The sequence below is a fragment of the Semicossyphus pulcher genome, unplaced genomic scaffold (genome assembly GCF_022749685.1).
Source record: "Semicossyphus pulcher isolate SPU_LCO1_2020_fin unplaced genomic scaffold, fSemPul1.0.p SCAF_12, whole genome shotgun sequence".
In the NCBI taxonomy this organism is placed as follows: domain Eukaryota; kingdom Metazoa; phylum Chordata; class Actinopteri; order Labriformes; family Labridae; genus Semicossyphus; species Semicossyphus pulcher.
The window spans coordinates 8,215,904-8,235,654 of record NW_027211626.1 but is presented as its reverse complement, the minus strand read 5'-3'; the positions used below and the strand labels follow the sequence as shown (position 1 = coordinate 8,235,654).

The 19,751-nt window shown below is 41.2% G+C and overlaps 1 protein-coding gene across 2 annotated transcripts in view; it reads right to left on the bottom strand.

The window, feature by feature from the left end:
* LOC138588250 (serine/threonine-protein kinase MARK1-like) overlaps positions 1 to 19,751 on the bottom strand; it is a 34,007-nt gene that overhangs the window by 5,370 nt on the left and 8,886 nt on the right. The window contains exons 3-12 of one of the 2 annotated variants that reach the window (XM_069658241.1): positions 17,733 to 17,786; positions 7,865 to 7,913; positions 6,760 to 6,825; positions 6,377 to 6,447; positions 4,495 to 4,551; positions 4,108 to 4,344; positions 1,935 to 2,054; positions 1,140 to 1,239; positions 929 to 1,041; positions 630 to 834 (exon numbers count right to left, since the gene is read on the bottom strand). In XM_069658241.1, coding sequence (XP_069514342.1) covers positions 630 to 834; positions 929 to 1,041; positions 1,140 to 1,239; positions 1,935 to 2,054; positions 4,108 to 4,344; positions 4,495 to 4,551; positions 6,377 to 6,447; positions 6,760 to 6,825; positions 7,865 to 7,913; positions 17,733 to 17,786 — 1,072 coding nt within the window. The remainder of the gene's footprint in view (positions 1 to 629; positions 835 to 928; positions 1,042 to 1,139; positions 1,240 to 1,934; positions 2,055 to 4,107; positions 4,345 to 4,494; positions 4,552 to 6,376; positions 6,448 to 6,759; positions 6,826 to 7,864; positions 7,914 to 17,732; positions 17,787 to 19,751) is intronic. The other variant, XM_069658242.1, reaches the window with a different exon arrangement.

Below are 19,751 nucleotides of genomic sequence, written 5' to 3'. Positions count from 1 at the left end.
AAATAACATCAAGCAAAGCCACTCAAAGCCAGGATTAAGACATCATCCAATATATCACATATAAAACTCTGCAACAACACTTTGTTTCGTAGGTTGGACATTTATAGAAGCCAAGGTGAGCAGGTACGAAGCAAAGCTGTTCCCTCCTCATGCTTTGAGGTGCTGTTCCTGAGGGAGATGCAGGACGGCACCCAGCCAGCAGATGGCGCCAGACACAAAGGCCCCACATGACATAGGAGGAAGCTGCTCCACCACCAGTGCAGTGTTGAAGGTGAGTCACTGATTTCTACTTAAAATGAGCTGATTATAAAATAAACCCAGAAACATACAAGTTAGACTTGATTTGATCTTCAGTTTTTTAAACAAATAATCTTAAACCTTTAATTAAGGAGTAAAATTAGCGCAATCTTTTGTTTCAAAGAGGAAAACTTTGAATAAAAAGGATAAAGTTTAAGAAAAGCAGCTATAAAAGAGCACAAGTGGAGCTTGTAGAGCTCTAGCACCTTGCTCATAGGCACATAAGCAGGGTCTGAGCATTAGTATGACTATGAGTGACTGAGAGCAGCTTCCCCCTACACAGCACGCAGTCAGCGGCGCTCTCAGAGCTGGGAAGAACGAGGTTACTTTACTTGGCTTCTCTACGACACCACCACCACCACCACCACCCTCATCATCCCCACCATGATCACTGTAGCGGCGCTGCTTCTGATTGGCCGAGATGCTGCGCGTGACCTTGGGATGGGCGGGAGAAATGCTGGAGCTGTTGTTGATGTCACTGGTCGGTCGCTGTCGCGTACCCAGGATGCTGTTAGTCAGCGGCTCGCTGCCCTCGAACTGAAACGTGGAGACACAGGATTACTGTTAGAGCCACATAACATGATGCATTTACCGCAACGGTGATGATGTCAAGATAATGTAACCAACTGACCTCTGGAGCTTTTCTGCCCAGCAGCAGGTAGGTGGCCATGACATCATCATACTTCTGGCCTTGTAGAGACTCTGTGATCTCATCTTTAGGGAAACCCATCGTCACCATGAGCTCTGATGGCGGATAGACGTCAACATAAATCATAAAGTCAGGATACTGGGAATGACATTAAGAGCGACATCTACACACACACATACACACTTAGACACACCTATTCTGGATGAATCACTGAAGTCCGCCTCAGGCTCGATGTAAGGTTTAAGCTCCTCCTCCTCATGACCCACATTCATCCAATGGTCTTTCATGATTTGCTAACAAAGAAACAAGACAATTAGAGCTCGAGGATGTCCAGTACAATTAGTTTAACTGCAATTTCAGTTCATGATGACTCATATCTGTTAATAATAAAACATGACAGTTGAGTGCGAGGCGAATGAAAGAACGGCCAGATGTGGAATTGATTGATACTTTATGTATCTTTTTGATCACAAGTTCAACTTAGGCCGAACATGATGTTATTATCGGTGGAGAAATCTTTACTATTGAACTCCAGCCTGGTTATGAGAGCTGGGGCGGTATTGACTTCAGACGGATGGAGTCTGAATGGAACTACATAATGTTTGAAAGGATAAACAAGCTACAGCTATCCCTAATGATGTGCATGCAACTAAAGGTACAAAACACGAGGTTTTTTTGTTGAATTAATCACGTTTTATTACTTAAAATGCTTTAAAAACGTCCACTTTTACACTCCTAAATACTTTAATTAAAGAATTATGTAAGGCCACTTATTTATTTTTATCACAAGCGAATAATGATGCCAAATCTGCATCCGACGGAGTGTAAATTGAAGTGTTCTGTTGTTTTCATAATCAGCAACAGCCGCAATTATGTGCTTTCAGATGTCACAGATCAATTATCCCGCAAACAAGCAAGCGGCTCTGCAAACCCTTTCTGGATTGAGAGTAAGTACGTGAAGATGCATCAAAGGAAACGCTGGTGATACCTCCAAACTGCCTCGTTTGACGGGGTTGAGCACGAGTAGTTTCTTCAGTAGGTTTTCACAGTCTGTGGACATGTAGAAGGGAATACGGTACTTCCCTCGCAGGACCCTCTCCCTCAGTTCCTACAAACCAAGCCACACAGACAGACAGAGGGAACACCACATGAGTAAACGCCAAAAACAAGCATGAAAAGACAGAAATTAAAAACATTGTTATCTTCTAACATTAAGTGTCGTGTTCCTTTTAGCCTGATGAATGTATCTCCATCATTCATTTCTTTTAAGCTCTCTTTGGTCGACACTAACGCCTGAAGGAAACATCTGCTCCTTTAGCTGCTAAGTGCTATTTACTAGCTAGTTGCAAACTTTCAATGTCTGGGGGTGGATTGTGTTTAATAAAGTACGTTTAAAGGGGCCTTTTTGCCGCTTGACGTGGCATAAAAAACACATTTTGTTGATGTAAGTTTTCTACTCTGTAAGTATTTTTTCCTGAACAAACTGCAAACATTTATGACATCAGACGATATAAATACATGGCTACATTGCGATGATTTTAATCGCTCCATTATACATTAAGAGCTTAGTCTAAACAGGGACAATGGGGCTTACTAACAACCACAACAGCGAGTTTACAGTGAAAGACTGAAACAAAAGAGTTTCAGTCAGTGGAACCTCTAATCCCAATATGAACAAATGTCTGATGTAATGTTACCAGTATACACTTTACAGCTTTACTTAAACTATCTTTGAATGGACATAAAGCCAAATCTAAGCAGTCAAGCTTTAAGCAGAAAAGACAGACCAATGTGATCTTACTGCATAACTCTAATTCTTTGCAAGTCAACCACCACAAACAACCCCTTTCCCATCATTTGAAAGCCATTTGATCAATTATTGAAATAAAAGTATTGATCAGTGCATTTCTCAGAAAGACTACAGATCACTCAGTCCAGCAAAATGTAGAATAATTCCACTTTTTCTTGACCTGCTGGAGTCATTGCAGCTTAAAAAATACTCAGAAACTGCTGCATTATTACAAGCCTCACAAGAAAAAGACACATTATACTACACTCTTCATTTGATTATTCATGTAACCCAGTTTCTGGTTGAAACATGTAAACATCCAAACTTAGTTAAGAGTAGCGTGAGTTCAAACCCCACTTATAGGAAACAGGGTTAAAATACTGCAGCAGTCTATTAAATCTTTTCTTTTACTTTGGCCTTTTGCTGTCTGTGGGAATTCAGACTGAAACAGAATAACCTATTCTATTTTAATTAAAATTGTCTCCAGAAAACATTTATTACTACTTTTACTATGCCAACTATACATTTTCCCTTGCTAAACAAGCAGCTGAGTCCCCTCATACCTTTGCGGGTACAGCATGCCACCCAAATATGTCCTAAGGCAAAAGTTTCTGACCAACCAAATTTGAAGGTGGGGCAAAAAAAAGCCTGCCATCACAGATAGGGGCAGAAATGCTGCAGAATTTAAGACAGTCTGAACTTAATAGCAATTGTGCCATTGCACATAAGAGTAAATTATGTCAACAATGATTAAAGAGATCTCAGGAGAGCACTCAAACCCAGTCTATCTACACACCTCGCCAACGGCTGCATAAAGTGTTTGTGATTGTGGGTTTGTCCGTTGTAAAGGTGGTTTTTGACATTGTAATTCTAAAATCACATTAGTGTTCCAAGTAAAGGATTGGATGTGATGATTGTGATGTTGTTCATGAATATATAAAGAGCAGAGAGATCAAATACTTTAAATCTGAGAAAGATGCTGAAATCTGTTGTTTGTAATGTGATGTTGTACCTAACATGGTGATGAAACTCGCTGTAAAAATAACCTCCTTTCCAAACACACAGCATCAGTGTACCTGCTGTCAGACCATACATTTCCACTTAATCAGTGTTGATTTAAGTTGAACTAAGACCTTCAGTTGAACTTTTGACCCTGTCTTTTGTGCAGGCTCTCTAATAAGAGATGATGCTTAAAATATGTATCAATATGAGTTTGACAAAGGCAGAAAGCAGTGATATGATAACTGCTTTAATCATGGCAATAAGTATGGCTGATTAGAAGGGACAAAATGCAGATTAAAAGTGAACAATTTGATTGAGACCTTTGTAAAATAATACATATGAACATAGCCAAAACCAAACAAGTGCACACCTTGAGGTTTTGTCCGTCGAAGGGCAGAGATCCGCTGACCAGTGTATAGAGGATGACCCCGAGGCTCCACACGTCCACCTCTGGTCCATCGTACTTCTTCCCCTGGAAAAGTTCCGGAGCAGCGTACGGCGGGGAGCCACAGAAAGTGTCCAACTTACTGCCCACAGTGAACTCATTACTGAAGCCAAAGTCGGCTATCTTGATGTTCATATCTGCGTCTAACAACAGGTTCTCTGCCTGAGGTTGGGAGAGATAGATGCGGATTGTCAGGTCATCAGTATGAGCAGAACATGATTGATAGATAAGAGATACACATGTCAGATATGGATTCTTCCAGTAAGGAATCGGATATCAGAGAGAGTAAGAGTAAGAGAGTAAGATTTTCACCTTAAGATCCCTGTGTACTATCCTCCTCTGGTGACAATACTGCACTGCAGAGACAATCTGAAATACAGACCCACACATTTTGTAAGAAAATACAAGTATCTGAAAATATACGTAAAAAACTAACAACTACAAAGACAGCATTGTTGATGAATATATATATAAAAAGATATATATGAGCACAATATGAATGCAACTATCAATTATTTAAATTGTCTGTCTAATCTGCTGATTATCTTTACAACCATTTAGTCATATAAAATATTACAAATACAGCGAAAAACATCGATGTCCAATTTTTTTAAACCCCAAGTGACATCTACAGCTAGCTTGTTTTATCCAACCAGTAGCCGAGCAAAACCAACAGCAAAACTTTACATTTGAGAAGCTTAAACTGTGGACCATTGGGCCATTTTGTATAAATAATAACTGAAACGCTTTATCCATTATCAAAACAACTAATTGTTGCACCTTTATAGCAAAATTCAGAAAACTGTGGGGACAACAAGGGTACTTTCTTGGTAGCAAGGCAAGTTAGCTTTAAGTTAGCAAGGCTGTTTCAGCACAAAATAAAGTGAAAACTAAGAAAAGCTAGTTCATCTTTATCAAGCAACCCCCCTAGTCAAAACTTAGTAAAATAATCATTCAACTTTAGCGAAGTGATTACCTTGTATCATGCTCATGGAATATCATTCAACTTGGCTAATATTTGCTAAGGTTCTCAATATTGTTTAGGGCTGATAAGAGGTGAATAGGTTTATAGGACAACAGGAGTTATGACAGAAAATGTTTGAAACTGAAAATACAATTAACACAAATTCCAGATAGACAACAGCCCACATTTCCAAGTAAAGTAACAACTAGATTACCCGGTAGCTACTGTTAGACAACAGCCACAGTAGCATTCAGCAAATTCCTAGCTAGCATTACAGTTGGCTAAGAAATGGCTGAATGCTAACTTGACACTAGCAATGAACCACTTCTTAGCTAGCATTACAATTAGCTAAGAAGTGGCTGAATACTAACTTGACACAAGCAATGAATCATTTCCTAGTTAGCATTACAGTTAGCTAAGAAGTGGCTGAATGCTAACTTGACACAAGCAGTGAATCATTTCCTAGTTAGCATTACAGTTAGCTAAGAAGTGGCCGAATGCTAACTTGATAGATAGTTGGAAGATAGAAAAGGTGGAAAATATCTATAATAGCCAACAAAATAATTTAATTTTTGAACTGCTCATGCCCAAATGCATCTCCTGCCAAAGCCTCTGTAATCATGTGACACACAGTTAGCAGTTGCTATGACAGTTGACAGCAAGTTTCATCAACAAATGCAAGAATAGCTCCAACATCAATCAAACAGAAAACACGCTGTTCTTTGACAGATGCCACCCACCCACTCTGCTCCCAGGCACCACATGGACACTTTTACCTTTCTGCGTGTCTCTGTATGTGTCACAGTACAGACAGATCAACACACAACTGCCCACACTGTGTCAACACACTTCCTATGAGTCATCCAAGACCATCAATGAGGGATTTTAACTAAGAACAGCACTGATTCCAAAAAAAGAGGAATGAATGAAAAATAGAAATGTTCTAATTGTGTTCCTTTTCAGAGTAAAAGTCAGCGTAAAAGATCCATTTCCTAAATCCATTATCTGATGTAGGTGCCTATTGCTGCTCTAGTTACACCACTAGATGTCAGAGCAGCATCTTAAAGGATCTAAACCCCCCTGTCCTCTCAGTTGAAGCTATCAGAGCTCCATCTTTCCTCTGCAGTCGGTGACGAAGCCTGATCATGCTGCATGCAGTCTTCCCTCTGAAAACAGTGAAGGAATGACGACAGAGGTGCGAGCGCTGAGATGATGATGATGATGACTCACCTGTCTGAACTTGGCCCTGGCCTCCTTCTCCTTCATTCTACCGTGAGCCACTAGATAGTCAAATACTTCTCCTGAAATAGAGAGAGGAGTAATACAAGAATCAATCGATATGTTCTCATATCTTTATCACAGCTAGGATAATGATGCTGTTATTCTAGCCTTGATTTATTCGAGACAAAACCATAAAATCTTTGTGAATATTATTGTGTTGAACATTACATTACAGGCAGTTTAAACTTATATGACCTTGCGGTATACAGTAGTGACAGACTATTTGTCTGCGTGTATGCTTATTAAATCGCTCTGGAGCGGATATTGTTGAAATAACAAGCAGGAATGCAAATAACACCCTTTTAGTGGTCATGCATTAATGCTTCACTCACCACCACTGGCATACTCCATCACCAAATAAAGTGTCTTCTCCGTCTCAATCACCTCAAACAATTTCACTGCAGGAGAACGAGGGGAAAAGAAAGAGAAGGCGACAGGGAAACAATAAATTAGCCACTTTCTACATTGTTCTTGGCAGAGTGAAAGTACTCTTGTTGTTATTCTAAGCGTGATCCAAAAGGCAGCTGGACTTGGTTGAAGTACTCTTGTTGAATTTTAAGTTATATCTGAATCTATATCAAGTATTTAGCACTATATAGTATATTCAATACAAATTCAAGCAATAGATATAATCTAAATCAGGGGTTCCCAACCACCAGGCCGTGGACTGGTACTGTGTCTTGGGTCATTTAGTACCAGGCCGCGAAACCCAGTAGTAGTAGTACACGGGAGAGAGCGGATGCCTGCACCTGATGGCTCTCATATGGGGTCACCTGTGTGCACTGTTGGCGGAGTTTGAGAAACATTTCCACTCTACAAATGACCCAAAGATCAGGAATGAGTGGATACACAAGCCGTGTAGTTAAAAAAGTTTTTTTGTGTTTTATACAGTAGTTTATGTGGCATTATGGTTTTACTATACTTCATATATTAAACATGACATTTGCCATCAGGTGTGTATCAACCTGACCCCCCACCCACCGGTCCAACAGAAATATTATAGCTACTGTCTGATTTGTGTAGTCAAAAAGGTTGGGAACCCCCGATGTAAATATTTTAATAGCAAAATCTTATGGCCAAAAAAGGGAAGTGAAAGGTTTTATTTATTCAATCTAAGAGAGGAGACATGAAGCAATCAGAATACATACAGGTAACATCTAACTTTGCAAAATCTAACTTTTAGATTAAATCAGGAGTGCGTTTTTGGGAGTTTATTTCAAATATTTGAAGTGATATCATACGCTTGCATGTAGCTAATGCTATTGTGCTAATGCTAGGGTCTTTAAACTAGTGGAAAGTGGAAATTTAAATTGGCAAGACTCTTACTTTGAAAATACGTTTCTGGGTGTTGGCTTGAATCGTAATACTAATCCAAATTTAATTAAATATTGATGCCAGGCTGTCATCAAACTGCTGCAGGCTCCCGTTTGAACGTACCTATATTTGGATGATTCAGTATCTTCATTATTCGGACTTCCCTGAAGAGCTGTAGAGACACAGAGGAACATTTATTGTAACAAAAATGTTTTCAATAACATAACCAGCAGAGGAAGAAAGAGTCAGAGAATGTTAGACATGAGCGAAGGGAGCTGAGCTACAATAAACTCAGAAGTACTAAAGTCAGTCTCCATGTGAAGCTGGATTACAGTCTGCAGGAACATGAGACGACCTGAGGATCATGGGAAACCTGTACAGTGTAAAGTAATATAACTGATGCAGTGACCATGTCGCACTAAACACTGCCCTACACAGATAAGGGCCAGAATTACAACTCCACTGACATGCTGCAGTCCAGCCAGCCGACCATTCAAAGACCCAGTCAGCAGCATGACACAGCCTGCCTCTGCAGAGGAGCAGCACAAAGGCTTACAGCCAGTTAGGCATCTGCTGCCTAATGTAATCATCTTAACATGGCCATGCAGAAACAGGCAGCAAAATCATACTGATGCAGTTCTAGATAACAAAGAAACAAAGACTCCTTAAAAAGGGGTTTATTTTGACTTTAAAGCACATAGAAAAACATTTGTCCAGTCTTATAAGGGACCCCTAGAAGAAAACAAAGTGAGTGTTCGTTTAAACTCCTCCGTCTGAGCCTGACTGTTTATGTCAGACGAGCTCCTGCAGCCACTTAGAGGTGCTGTTGAATCATTTACATTCTGCTGATTCCCAGCCACGCTGAGGCTGTGTTTGAGTGTTATATTTCAATCATCTGGGATTAAGCATCTACTGCTACCTGAGACAGAACACAGATTTCAACATTTGCTGGGTTTGACGGAGCGAAAAAAGGTCCTGCTTTCATCTCCTTCTAAAATTGACTGCACGTGTCATTAACAAAGGTTGTGTGGGAAATGAGGAATGAAACAGTAGTGGTGTGTATGCATGTTATGTGTGTGTATCAGCGTTTGCGTGCAACTCCTCTGATGTCCGTTTAGGTCTTACATAAGCGCTAGGCTAGTCTGTGTTTCTAGGTCATCAAACACAGCCATCATACCAGCGTGAGCAGGCCCGACTCTGTTGGACCGCTCAGCTGAAGTCTGGTTCAACAACATGCAGGTACTCTCTCTCTCTTTCTAATTCCTGTCTCTGTTCTCTGTCTCTACTTGCTCGCCTGCGCGCTCTTCTTCTTTCTTTCTGACATTTCTCATCTCATTAGGCTCCGCACACATACCGCACACGGCAAGCTGCTGCAGACGGCTCAAAGAATGAGGCGTCTATATTATTTCTATTGTAAAAGAAGTTCTGTAAAAAGACAAATGTAATGTTTTTTTCCTCCTAACAAGTATTGCCTGTGTGGCTGAAGCCTGATGTAGCTCATTCTTCGGTGCCAAAATCACATCAGTGAGCCACATTGTTGCACTGGGTGACATCTCCCTTCATTACAACGAACATGGGAACTGTAGTTTATATTGAACCAATTCAACACTACTGCTGTAAGAACTCACAGGAGAGTTTACTCGAAAATTGTGTTCATTTTAGATTTTTATTTTAATGTTTGATTGTAACCCATTTTAAATGTTAAAGAGTGGGTGCTGCACATTTTAAGACATATATATATAATGTTACAGTGTTGGATGTCCAGACTAAACGTGGGTTTCAAATCTGTAGGTAAAAGTATGTTGGAGTAATCCCCAGGCTCCTCAGCTCAGTCTGCTGGCTGCTGTGAACGTCAGGTTTCACTCAGTTTTTTATACACCTGGCCAATCATAAGAGAGTCGGCTTGTAAGGGCGGGGTTTCTTAAAGGGACAGAGCTCGTTTCAGGCAGAGGCTGTATGAGGGCCTACACAGAGCACCAGAGTGAGAAAAATTTAAATGTGAATTATGCTAAGCTACTCCACAGGTATCATAGAGTGAAATATGAAGCTTGAAATTAGCTTGAAAAAATACACCCCCTTTAACATCTTTATAAGAAACCGCAGTGCCATGGACAGGGTTTGGAAAACCCTTCCAACAGGGTTTGGAAGGGTTTTTGAATTGCGAAAGGTGTTTCCACATTGACGTCTTTTATCGGAAATACAATTCGCCTTATTACAACTGTAAATAACCTGATCAATCATAAAATCTTTCATGTATAAACAGAATGAAGTCAGTTATAAATAATATGTTGGTCAAAAGTGCACATCTGCTGATTCCTGAAGACCTGGCACTTAATTTTAATAGTTTGGTAGATACACGAACCATTCGCAGTATATTTCCAGGCACTGTTAGTATATATTTATAGACTTTAAGTACAGTATTGTATTTACATTGAACTTCAGCTTCTAGTAAAGATTTTAGTTCTTCATGTTTTATGACGTTTTTTCCTTATCTGACAGTGCGTAATTAAGTGTTCTATGTATGTATTTACACTGTTAAAGTAATATGCATTTCTCACAAATTTCAGTTTGAATTTGTCATGTTTTCTCAATAGAAGTCTACATTTCCTGTGTGCTAGAATAGCTGGCTTCCCGTGTGTGGCAAACCCTGCTCCATATTCATAAGCTGCTGTGTTGGCCTGAGAGGTTCCCCCGTAGTAACGAAGTCAATTAGAGTGGAAACACACTGACACATTAACCAAAGATGTCCTGCGGTACACAAGAATAAACACATACGCTTCATGCTCAGATGTGCACTTGCCTGGGCCCGTGCTTTAATATGCGACGCATCTGTCGAGACAGAACTTCTTTATTATTCTGAATGAGTGAGGGGCTGAAGTGTCTGTGTTTTATCTCTGCCTCTTTCCCTCCCTCTCTCTCGTTTACGTCATCGCCCTAAAGCCCCTCACATGGGAAGCACGCATGCAGCCACTTGGAAACAAAAATTAGAACAAATCTGAGAAGCGCGGTGGAAAAACGACGACAGCAAACACAGTACTCGTCAATACGAGCTCAATGGGGATGCAGCCACAATGGAGGCTGACGGATAATGAGTTAGGGATCTGAGATCCAGCCATGTTTTTATAATAATAATAATTATATCTACAGCACGGCATTAAGCAGTATTTATGATGGTTCTGGACATGTTGAGCGAGGATTTGGGTAAAGGAAACTTTCTCTTTCAAGCTAAATTGATTTAAAAGTTTAATTCAGATGATGAAGTGAGACAATGGTTGACAAAATGTTATCAGGAATAGCTGCAAAAACAAATCGTGTGTCACAAACATGAAAACACACCGTTTCTAATGTGCCTGGATCTCAGTAGTCTGTGCCAGTGACCTACTTCCAGCCACCCAGGGGCGCCCAGACTCCCAAACTAGCCTTAATTACAGCAGAGTCCCCATGCAGAAGGAGCAGAGCAGCAGATATCAGACTGGGAACACTTACAGGAACTGGCTGGACTATTTCAGTCACAGCAGCACAGCTGCTCATTCAACATGGAGATTATTGATAGGCTGAGTAGCCTGGAAGCCCTCATCATTCCAGTGAGTGTGTGCGTGCGTGTTTGCATGTGCGCAAATAGTACTTCAAAACCACAAATCAGTAAATAAGCACTGCTTGCCGTTTGTCAAAGAAAGACAGCGAGAGAGACAGAAAGACAAACAAAGACAGACACCGGGAACAAAAGTGTCACTGACATTCAGACAAACTGTCCTGTCCTCGACTCTTGAGCTGCTGAAAATAACCTCAACAAGGAAAGGCACGTCTCTCTGTCTCCTTCTCTCTCTGTCCTGCAACAACGTGCCTCCGCTTATTCATGATCCACAGCACTCACACAGGAGACTCCACTTTTTCAATCAAAGTCACAGCGGCACTGACGACATACATTCATAAACTCATCATGCATATCTCAGCAGCCTCGACATTTGATTTGTTTTATGATTCATCTCGGACAACGGTGCTGCCTGTCCAATCACATTCCACTCATCTGAACAAGACCAAAGCTCCTCCAGCCCCCCGAGCTCATTGGCTAATGCAGAGTGGCAGGCGCAAGACAGACGTAAACAACGGCCATTAAGAGAGCTTGACCCCCACGGTGGGCTTTTTGCAACTGGCAGAAAGTACACAAATACAGTCACGATGTGTTATTTTAAACGCTTTCTGACGGTCTTAAAGAGCAGAACAGATCCCTGAATCACACTCAGATAAAAAGATGGTAAAATTGAAGGTTTGCTCTGTGGCTCAAAGCCAAAACATCAGCAAACAATATCTTTTTGGAGAAGCTGCAAGAGTTTAATTCAATCTCTGCAGCCTCTACTGTTTTCCAAATATGAATGTTTCTCGTTTTTTCCCAGCTTTAATCTTTAACTTTGAGCACATTTATCACGATTAAAATTCATATTAATTTACCCTTTCATTGTTGTTGCTACAGTTGAAGCTATGAGAAGAAAGGACTCTTATTTACAGATTAGAAAGAGCCACAGAGCGATGGCATGGTGGGATGAGAGCAGTGTTTGCTCAGTGGAAGAGGGGATTAAACGAGAGGCCTATTTTAGGGCTAAAATGCCTAAAAACCATGACAACGTCAACATCCCTGACCACAGATGACATGTGATGCATTTCCTGTGGCGGATCTAAGGAGGTGCTTTGGAAGCTCAGCTGACCTCATTTCCTGTTACACCGAAACCGCCGCAAAGTCACAACAGAGCAGAAAGCGCCAGTGGGCCATAAAGGAACAGACCAGGGCTTCATTCTGAACTCGTGACTGATTCTGGCCTCTGCTAACCTCTTCTTAAAGTCAAATAATCTCTGTCTCAAGATAATCTAAAGGAAAAAGAGTATTTTAAGATTGACTTAATCTCTGTATTATGAATCCCATTTAAATTCCTGCTCCAAGATAGGTTAGCTGATGCCTATGATTGCATTTATGAGTAATTTAATGGCGGTAATAAGAACAAGGAATGCATGCTGAGCTGATGTGTGAAATGTTGCCCAAACTGTGACTGAAACATTAAAAAAAAAAAAAATGGCGGTTCTGCCAGCTGGAGCCTTCTGCATAAGCTAAAGGATCTCCTGCGTCTGTCTGTATGTGTCATGCAGGCTTGTGTGTGTGTGTCTGTGTGTGTGTGGCTGTATAGGATCTGCCAGAACGCTGGCTGTGCCTAACAGTGCCAGATGGTGCGCCCGCAGCCTGGCTCCTCTGAGACCATAAAAAGAGAGATCAGTGGCATTTTGACGGTGGCAACATGAAAGAGCGGCCGCTAACAGAGACGGGGCCAGATCAACCTCACTCACCGGCACTGACAAACAAACAGGATTACTAATAAAAAACAGAACACTGACGGTAAAGGGTGAGGTGACTTAACTTTAGCACGACATATTTAATCCACTCCAAGGCAGAGCAAGAGGAGGAGGAGGAGACAAGGTCAGCTAAGACGCCACCTTCCAGATTCAACCTCCAAAAAAATCCTGAGTCACTCAATCAATTATTATTCCAGTCTGTTGTTTATATCTGCCTGCGCTCTGCTTCACAACACAGCACTTTTGACCATGTAAAGCTACTTTTCAGTTTGTGTTGATTTTGGCGCCCCCTGTGGACAAAGCCGTAACTCTTATCTCTTTGCTGATTTTGTCCGGTACATGCTTAAGTGGTGGTTTTTAACAAAAAATCTCATATGGATCACTCACTTTAATTTCTGCACCTGGAAAATGTAAAAAAAAGGCAGGGTGCTGTTAATCACTTCGTCTGACACCTACCCCCCCCCCGCCAGCAGTTTCAGGCATTAAAAATAACTATATAGAAATAATCAATCTTGTCGCTGATGTTCCGTTTGCTTTTGTAGCTCATATAAAGTCATCAGAATTCATTTCAGTCTGTTTCATAACCAGTAAAAATCTCCTCACAGGAGCTTTAAACCTACAATGTAGAAGGACACATTTTCTTGTCCCAAAAGATGTGCTGCAAAAAGCAGAAGTTGTGATGCATATTTAAGTTGTACATCAGATTTTCCTGCTGCTTCCCCTGGGAAAGAGGTCACGATGGGAGCAGAGCAGCAGAGCAGCCCCAGGAAACGTAGTGAAGTGAAGTCTAGAACATGAAGAATGGCTACAATAAAACAAGCAGGCAAAGCAGAAATACTGAAATTACTCATGTCAGCCACAGTTTTTGTTTGTACAATATAGGACAAAGACAAGAGTAAGATTTGCATGATTTTAAAGTAAAAGTAAATTAAATCATCATCTATCACCGAATGAGGTAACACAATGGTGATTGAGCCTATGGCCCACTGATAGTATATAGTATTATTACAGACTGGGTGTCTGGTGCGACATTTGAGGAAAACAATCACAAGCAGCGCCCAGTTAGTGACGCGTTTTCCATCAGCCAGCAGTGGTTGGTCTGCCAGAGAGGGTAGGCGGAGCTAAGCGGCTGCTTTTCCGCTCTCTGCGAGTGTTGCGAGTAAACAGTAATCTACTATGGCTGAACAAACAAAGAAAAGATGGATGACTACAGATACAAATTCAAAAATAAGTGAAAATCCAAAGAAAAAGAAACAAATTCGACGCTCAGATGAAGCAAACAGTCTAAAAAGGAAAGTGACCGCCAGCGAGGAAAATCAAGAGTTACAATCGGAGCCAGCCGTGGACGGCACACATGCAGCACTGTCTGGATATCTGGGAAGTGTGCTCCCGCAACTACCGTTTATCGCCACAAGGTGCCACCAAAGAGAGCGAAACTATTACAACTGTAAATACTGATCCAAAGTACTTCTGCAGGTTTACAATTCTTTTCCTCAGACCCCCAAACATGTTTCTTTTGTATTCTGACCATCAAATCACAAAATCATTCACATTAGCTGAAAATAACAGGCTCACAGGACTATAAACTCTAAATACCAGGAAGGAGAACCACTGATGGAAACCCCGATGTTTTCATGGAGTAACCAGGAAAACTGTTTAAATGTTTGATGTTGCCTTTAATGCATCCATAGCAGAGCTTTTACAAGGATAGGGCAGGACACTCTGAGTCAATGAGACAATCGATTCAATCCAGGAGACGACTGCTGCATTATAAGCTTCTGCATTGCAGATGGCACTTATGTATACCATTACAGCAATCTATAGTACATAGGAGAGGATATCAAAATATACAACTACATATACAGACATAAGCGTGTCTCTACAGTCGGATGCAGATATAAAAGAACACAAACTAGATGCAAACGCAAACAGCAACTTCACTGTGCATACGTGCTATAACTCTAACATTAACTAATCCCCCGTATAAAGCAGTAAGACTTCTGCATATTCACACTCTCGGGTCTACTGCAGCTGACATCTGAAAGGCCCTCTGAATTATTGATCACAAAGGTCCTGATTGGTCCGCAGTCTCACATGATATGTCTGCCTTGCCCATCACCAGGCAGCGGACAACCTGACCCACCGGGTGTGTAACCACTCATGACCTAGACAAGACCCAAATCGGTGCAGTCACTTTGTTTTTCTGAATCTTAATGCCAAACACACGCACACACGCACACACGCGCGCGCACACACAATGCCTCTGAATGTTCATTACCGCACTGTGTGATTAGAAAGCGCACAATAGGCTGTTTAACAAAAGAGCTGGGACAATGAAATTTATCTCAGTCAGATTAGACGAGTTTGGAACTCAGAGCTTGAAATTCTCACAGCGTCGTCGAGCTGATTGGCTGTCGGGTCCCATTAAGATCCAAGTGAATTACAGATGTGGAGAACAATGCCGGAAAGTAAATCAGGCTGGAAACGCCCCGATAGGCTGAAAATGGGCTTGTTTTACAAATTTGCCAGTATGATTTCAGCCAAGAACCGATTCAGTAATTTGTCTCTCTTTAGCCTTTCACAATTATAGCCTGTTTGATTGTGGCTGTCTACACTTCCTGCAGTATCACTCACGGTTACATCCTCTGGGAATTGGAGCCAAAATAGTAAAAAAGCAAATATAATATCAAAGTTTATCGTCTCATTACACCCAAAAATTGGGAAAATAATAATAAGAAACCCGAGTAAAAAAAAAACTGTTGATTTCGGCTCATTGATTCTGTCACTTAGACCATTTCTCAAAGCGTGTGGGCGTGGCCGATCACATTTAGGTAACAACTCCCTGCCAGTGCACACAACTGTGCATGTGACAATCAGCGTATTGCAGCTTTTTATTATTATTATAATATATTGTATTTTTGTATGCCTTTATTTAGAGATAGGACAGTGGATAGTCTTGGAAACAGGGTAAGAGAGAGTGGGGATGACATGCAGCAAAGGGCAGAAGGTTGGAGACGAACCAGGGCTGCCACATGGAGGACTGTGGCCTCTGTATACGAGAGGCACGATATAACCGCTAAGCTAAACCGACACCCTACTGCAACTTTATATGTACAAGTACTTTATATGTACTGTATAAATGTGTAAGAATCATTTACTAAATGGTTACAAAATGCTTTGATATCCTTATCATAGCTAGAAGTTAGCATCCACATTCATTGTTAGCAGAGTTGCCCCATTTCTTTTGAAAGGTATGACTGCAATGGATGGATGTAAAGCTAATCGGTGGCTCTGTAGCGCTAGCTAGTTCCTGTATTACTGCAGAACCAAACTACCACAGGCAACGCTCAACACTTTACACTGAAAATAAATCATTACCGGTTCGCACTAAAACCCTGCAGCTCAGAATAGACAAATATCGACACTACAGACCCCACAAATGCCAGTGATCACTTGTGGACCTTTGACTTTTCTTATGAATGGTTTGCAGAATTAATTGCGCATGTAAGTAACCAAGTTTTTGTGTTTCAACTCTGGAGAGAGATTGCCTCACAGAATTATAATTTCTCAGGCTTTTCACTACCTTGAGCTTTTGGCGCTTCATTTCCTCTTTTGATAAAGAAGGCTTGTATTTTGGAAGAACGTTAAAATGGCTTTTTTATCCTAAAAGTCTCGGGAGTGCGGACTAAACGGTTAAAATAAACGGTCAAAAATGAAATGTGTTGTATCTTAGCACCCGGTTTAAGAGGCATAAGCTCTTACGTTGGTTTAGGGGGTTTTTAATAAAACTTCCAATCATTAGCTGAAGTGTCTGACCGTCATATGCTACAGCGTATTTAACTTAACCAGGACCAATTCAAACCCAATATCACGAAGGCTTGCAGAAACTTCAATAACCACGTTGAGTTTGGATAGAAACTGATTTTCAATACTTAAGTACATCAGACATTTGGGAAGATAATGGTTCTTATTATTTTCTCATTATACCGCCTGCTGTAGCAATATTTCACCCAGCATGCCGAGCAGAGACACAAGCCAAGAGATCTATCAAGTCATGAACTGTTTATGTAGGTGTGGTGGTTTTTAAATAGTCCATTATTATAACCACGGCTGTAGCGTAGCAAATTGTTCATCATTTACAAAACACTTAAACTAAAGATCACAGATGATGAGTGATGCTACGATAGTGTCATGACCATGAAAAAAAAAAACCCTGCAAGCTGCACACCGGCATTATTTTCGGACTCTTGGTCATAGTGTAGTGACTACCGCTTTGTAGCCACATGTTTTTTAATGTGTGTATGTGTGTGTGTGTTTAATCAGCAGAAAGAGCTGTATTTGGCCTAACCCTTTGTTATAATTGGTTATGACTGCTACACAAGGGTAAGTGTCAAACAGGCAGGCAGGCAGGGGTATTTATAGCCGCTCTAACCACAAACCAACACAGAGTCGAGAGTATGGTCGGATGGGAGGGGGGCTGGAGATTAAACAAGCCTTGTGGTCTCTCATGACTACATCTGATTACATTATGTGAAACTGCACATCCTGAGTTCAAAGAGTAAAGAAACAGAGCAGCAAGAACTCAGAGATGACTAATGGAAAAGTCATGAGGACATTAATGCTACCATGTGGCTATAAAACACACACTCACCTTCTGTAGACTGGTGGGATTCAGCTGGGTTTTGTCTATGATCTTCACCGCCACCTACAGAGAGAAAAGACAGAAGAAGAAATTAAGGAGGGAGTAGAGATAGGCGGGACGTAGAGATTAAAGATAAGCAAGATGTCAAAACTAATTCTGGCTTTGTATTTGTGTTTGGGTTGTGCAGTGAAAGCTCGTGTGGATACAAACTATGCTCATTATTCCACTATTGTGCTGCGAGGCGGCTTTGTCAAAACATGTCACAGCTGGATCTGTGCGCTCGCTCTGAACACACCTTACGGCTCTTCTATTCAGTAATTTAAGAGATGGAGCTTCAACGAGATAAAACGAAGATAAAAATACGTATTCGTTTGTGATGATGAAAATAAAATAGCCCTTTACACACACATACTGTGTGTAAACGCACCTGCAGACAATCTCAGAAACTTTCCCCGTGTGGCAGCCGGGTGTATTTTACTCTGCAGGTAGGTGATCAGCTATCGGCTCGGCGGGTTTTGTTTTTGCAGCAGTCTGAACCATCCATCTCAATAATCACCCCAGAGTGCACGCTGAAACAGACCTGCTCCCCTCAGCAGCTTTCACAAGCAGACTAGCTGAGCCATACTGCAGCCTCACCAGCAACAAGAGGTACATTATGCTGATTAGTGATGGACGGAGCAGTTTTACAATATAATGTGATTACACTGAAATATTACATGTGGCCTTTTGTCGTTGCGCAACATCAACAATAAACAGAGATTTCAGACTGGCGGACAAATATGTATAACAGTGATGCTGGTGAGCGTGTGTTTGTTGAAGGGACATTATCACAATGTTTAATGTGGACGATCAATTAGTGTTGATAGTAAATGAAGTGAACTGAATTAATTAAACTCCTCAGTGCTTGCTATACTAACCAAGAAGGAAGAGTTGTCCAGCTAGCGGAGCCGCATCAGCAGTGCCTACATGTACCAGGATGCATTACGGGGTGTGTCTTTAGCTGTTACTTTAGCACAAATAAATCCTGCTGAAAAGCTAATCCTCTAAAACAAAAGTAAAAAGTATCCTCATGTATAGAATCCTCTGCACTAATACTTTCATGTGTCATTCTTACTGCTGGTAGCAAAGTTTTTGAGCTAGTGTACCAGGCAAACAGAGGCGGGGACCAACAGTCCAAGATGACATACTTTTCAGTTCTTCCAGGCCCCAAATTACGCCTGCACGATATGAGAAAAATCTGTGATGTGCGATTCATTTATTTCAGTCAGACAACTCACGTCTGTGATAGTTTGAAATGTTAATTGCAGCAGCAGAACAAAGCTTGTGTTTGGCGTCTAGGCTCCGACATCATCGCTCCTCTGAGATTTATTTTACATGCAGAAATTTGAGGAGTGATGAGATAATATCTTAAACCCCTCAAGCCGGAGCCTGCAGGTGGATGCTGGGGTGGTGGTGGGGGCTGAAAGTATGAGCGCAGTACTGGTGCAGGGCAGGGGTGGCACTGACAGCAGGGGGAGAGACAGGAAATCTTGCAACTTAAATAGATCGCCCAATTGGGAGGAAATGTTCAGTCAGTGCAGCTCGAGGGGCCTGCCTGAAGTAGCTCGCAGGCGTCGCCCCATGCAATATTGTGGTTACGATACAAAGTGCAATAAATATACAAACATGAAGAGTGCGGATAAGCTATGGGTAGTTTCTATGACTACCTGCTGCTGCGCCTGCATGTTTGTGTTTCAATACAAAAAGCTGTTTTTTTTGTCACCACTACATTGAAACCAAATTATCTGAGGGTAGCTGATAGCTACCTTCGGCTTCATCTGATTGCATCTGAAAACATGGCCATTATACACAGGGCTCCACAGCATGGCTTGTTTACAATATTTTATCTTATTGATAGCGATAAATTCAGACTTTTGTTCTTATTGGGAATGCTCAAAGTGCAATATATGGATACATAAAAAACAGTTCCTGTGGCCAAAGAAACATAAATATGTTGCAGTTGCGCCACAGAACCTTAGGTTGAATTTT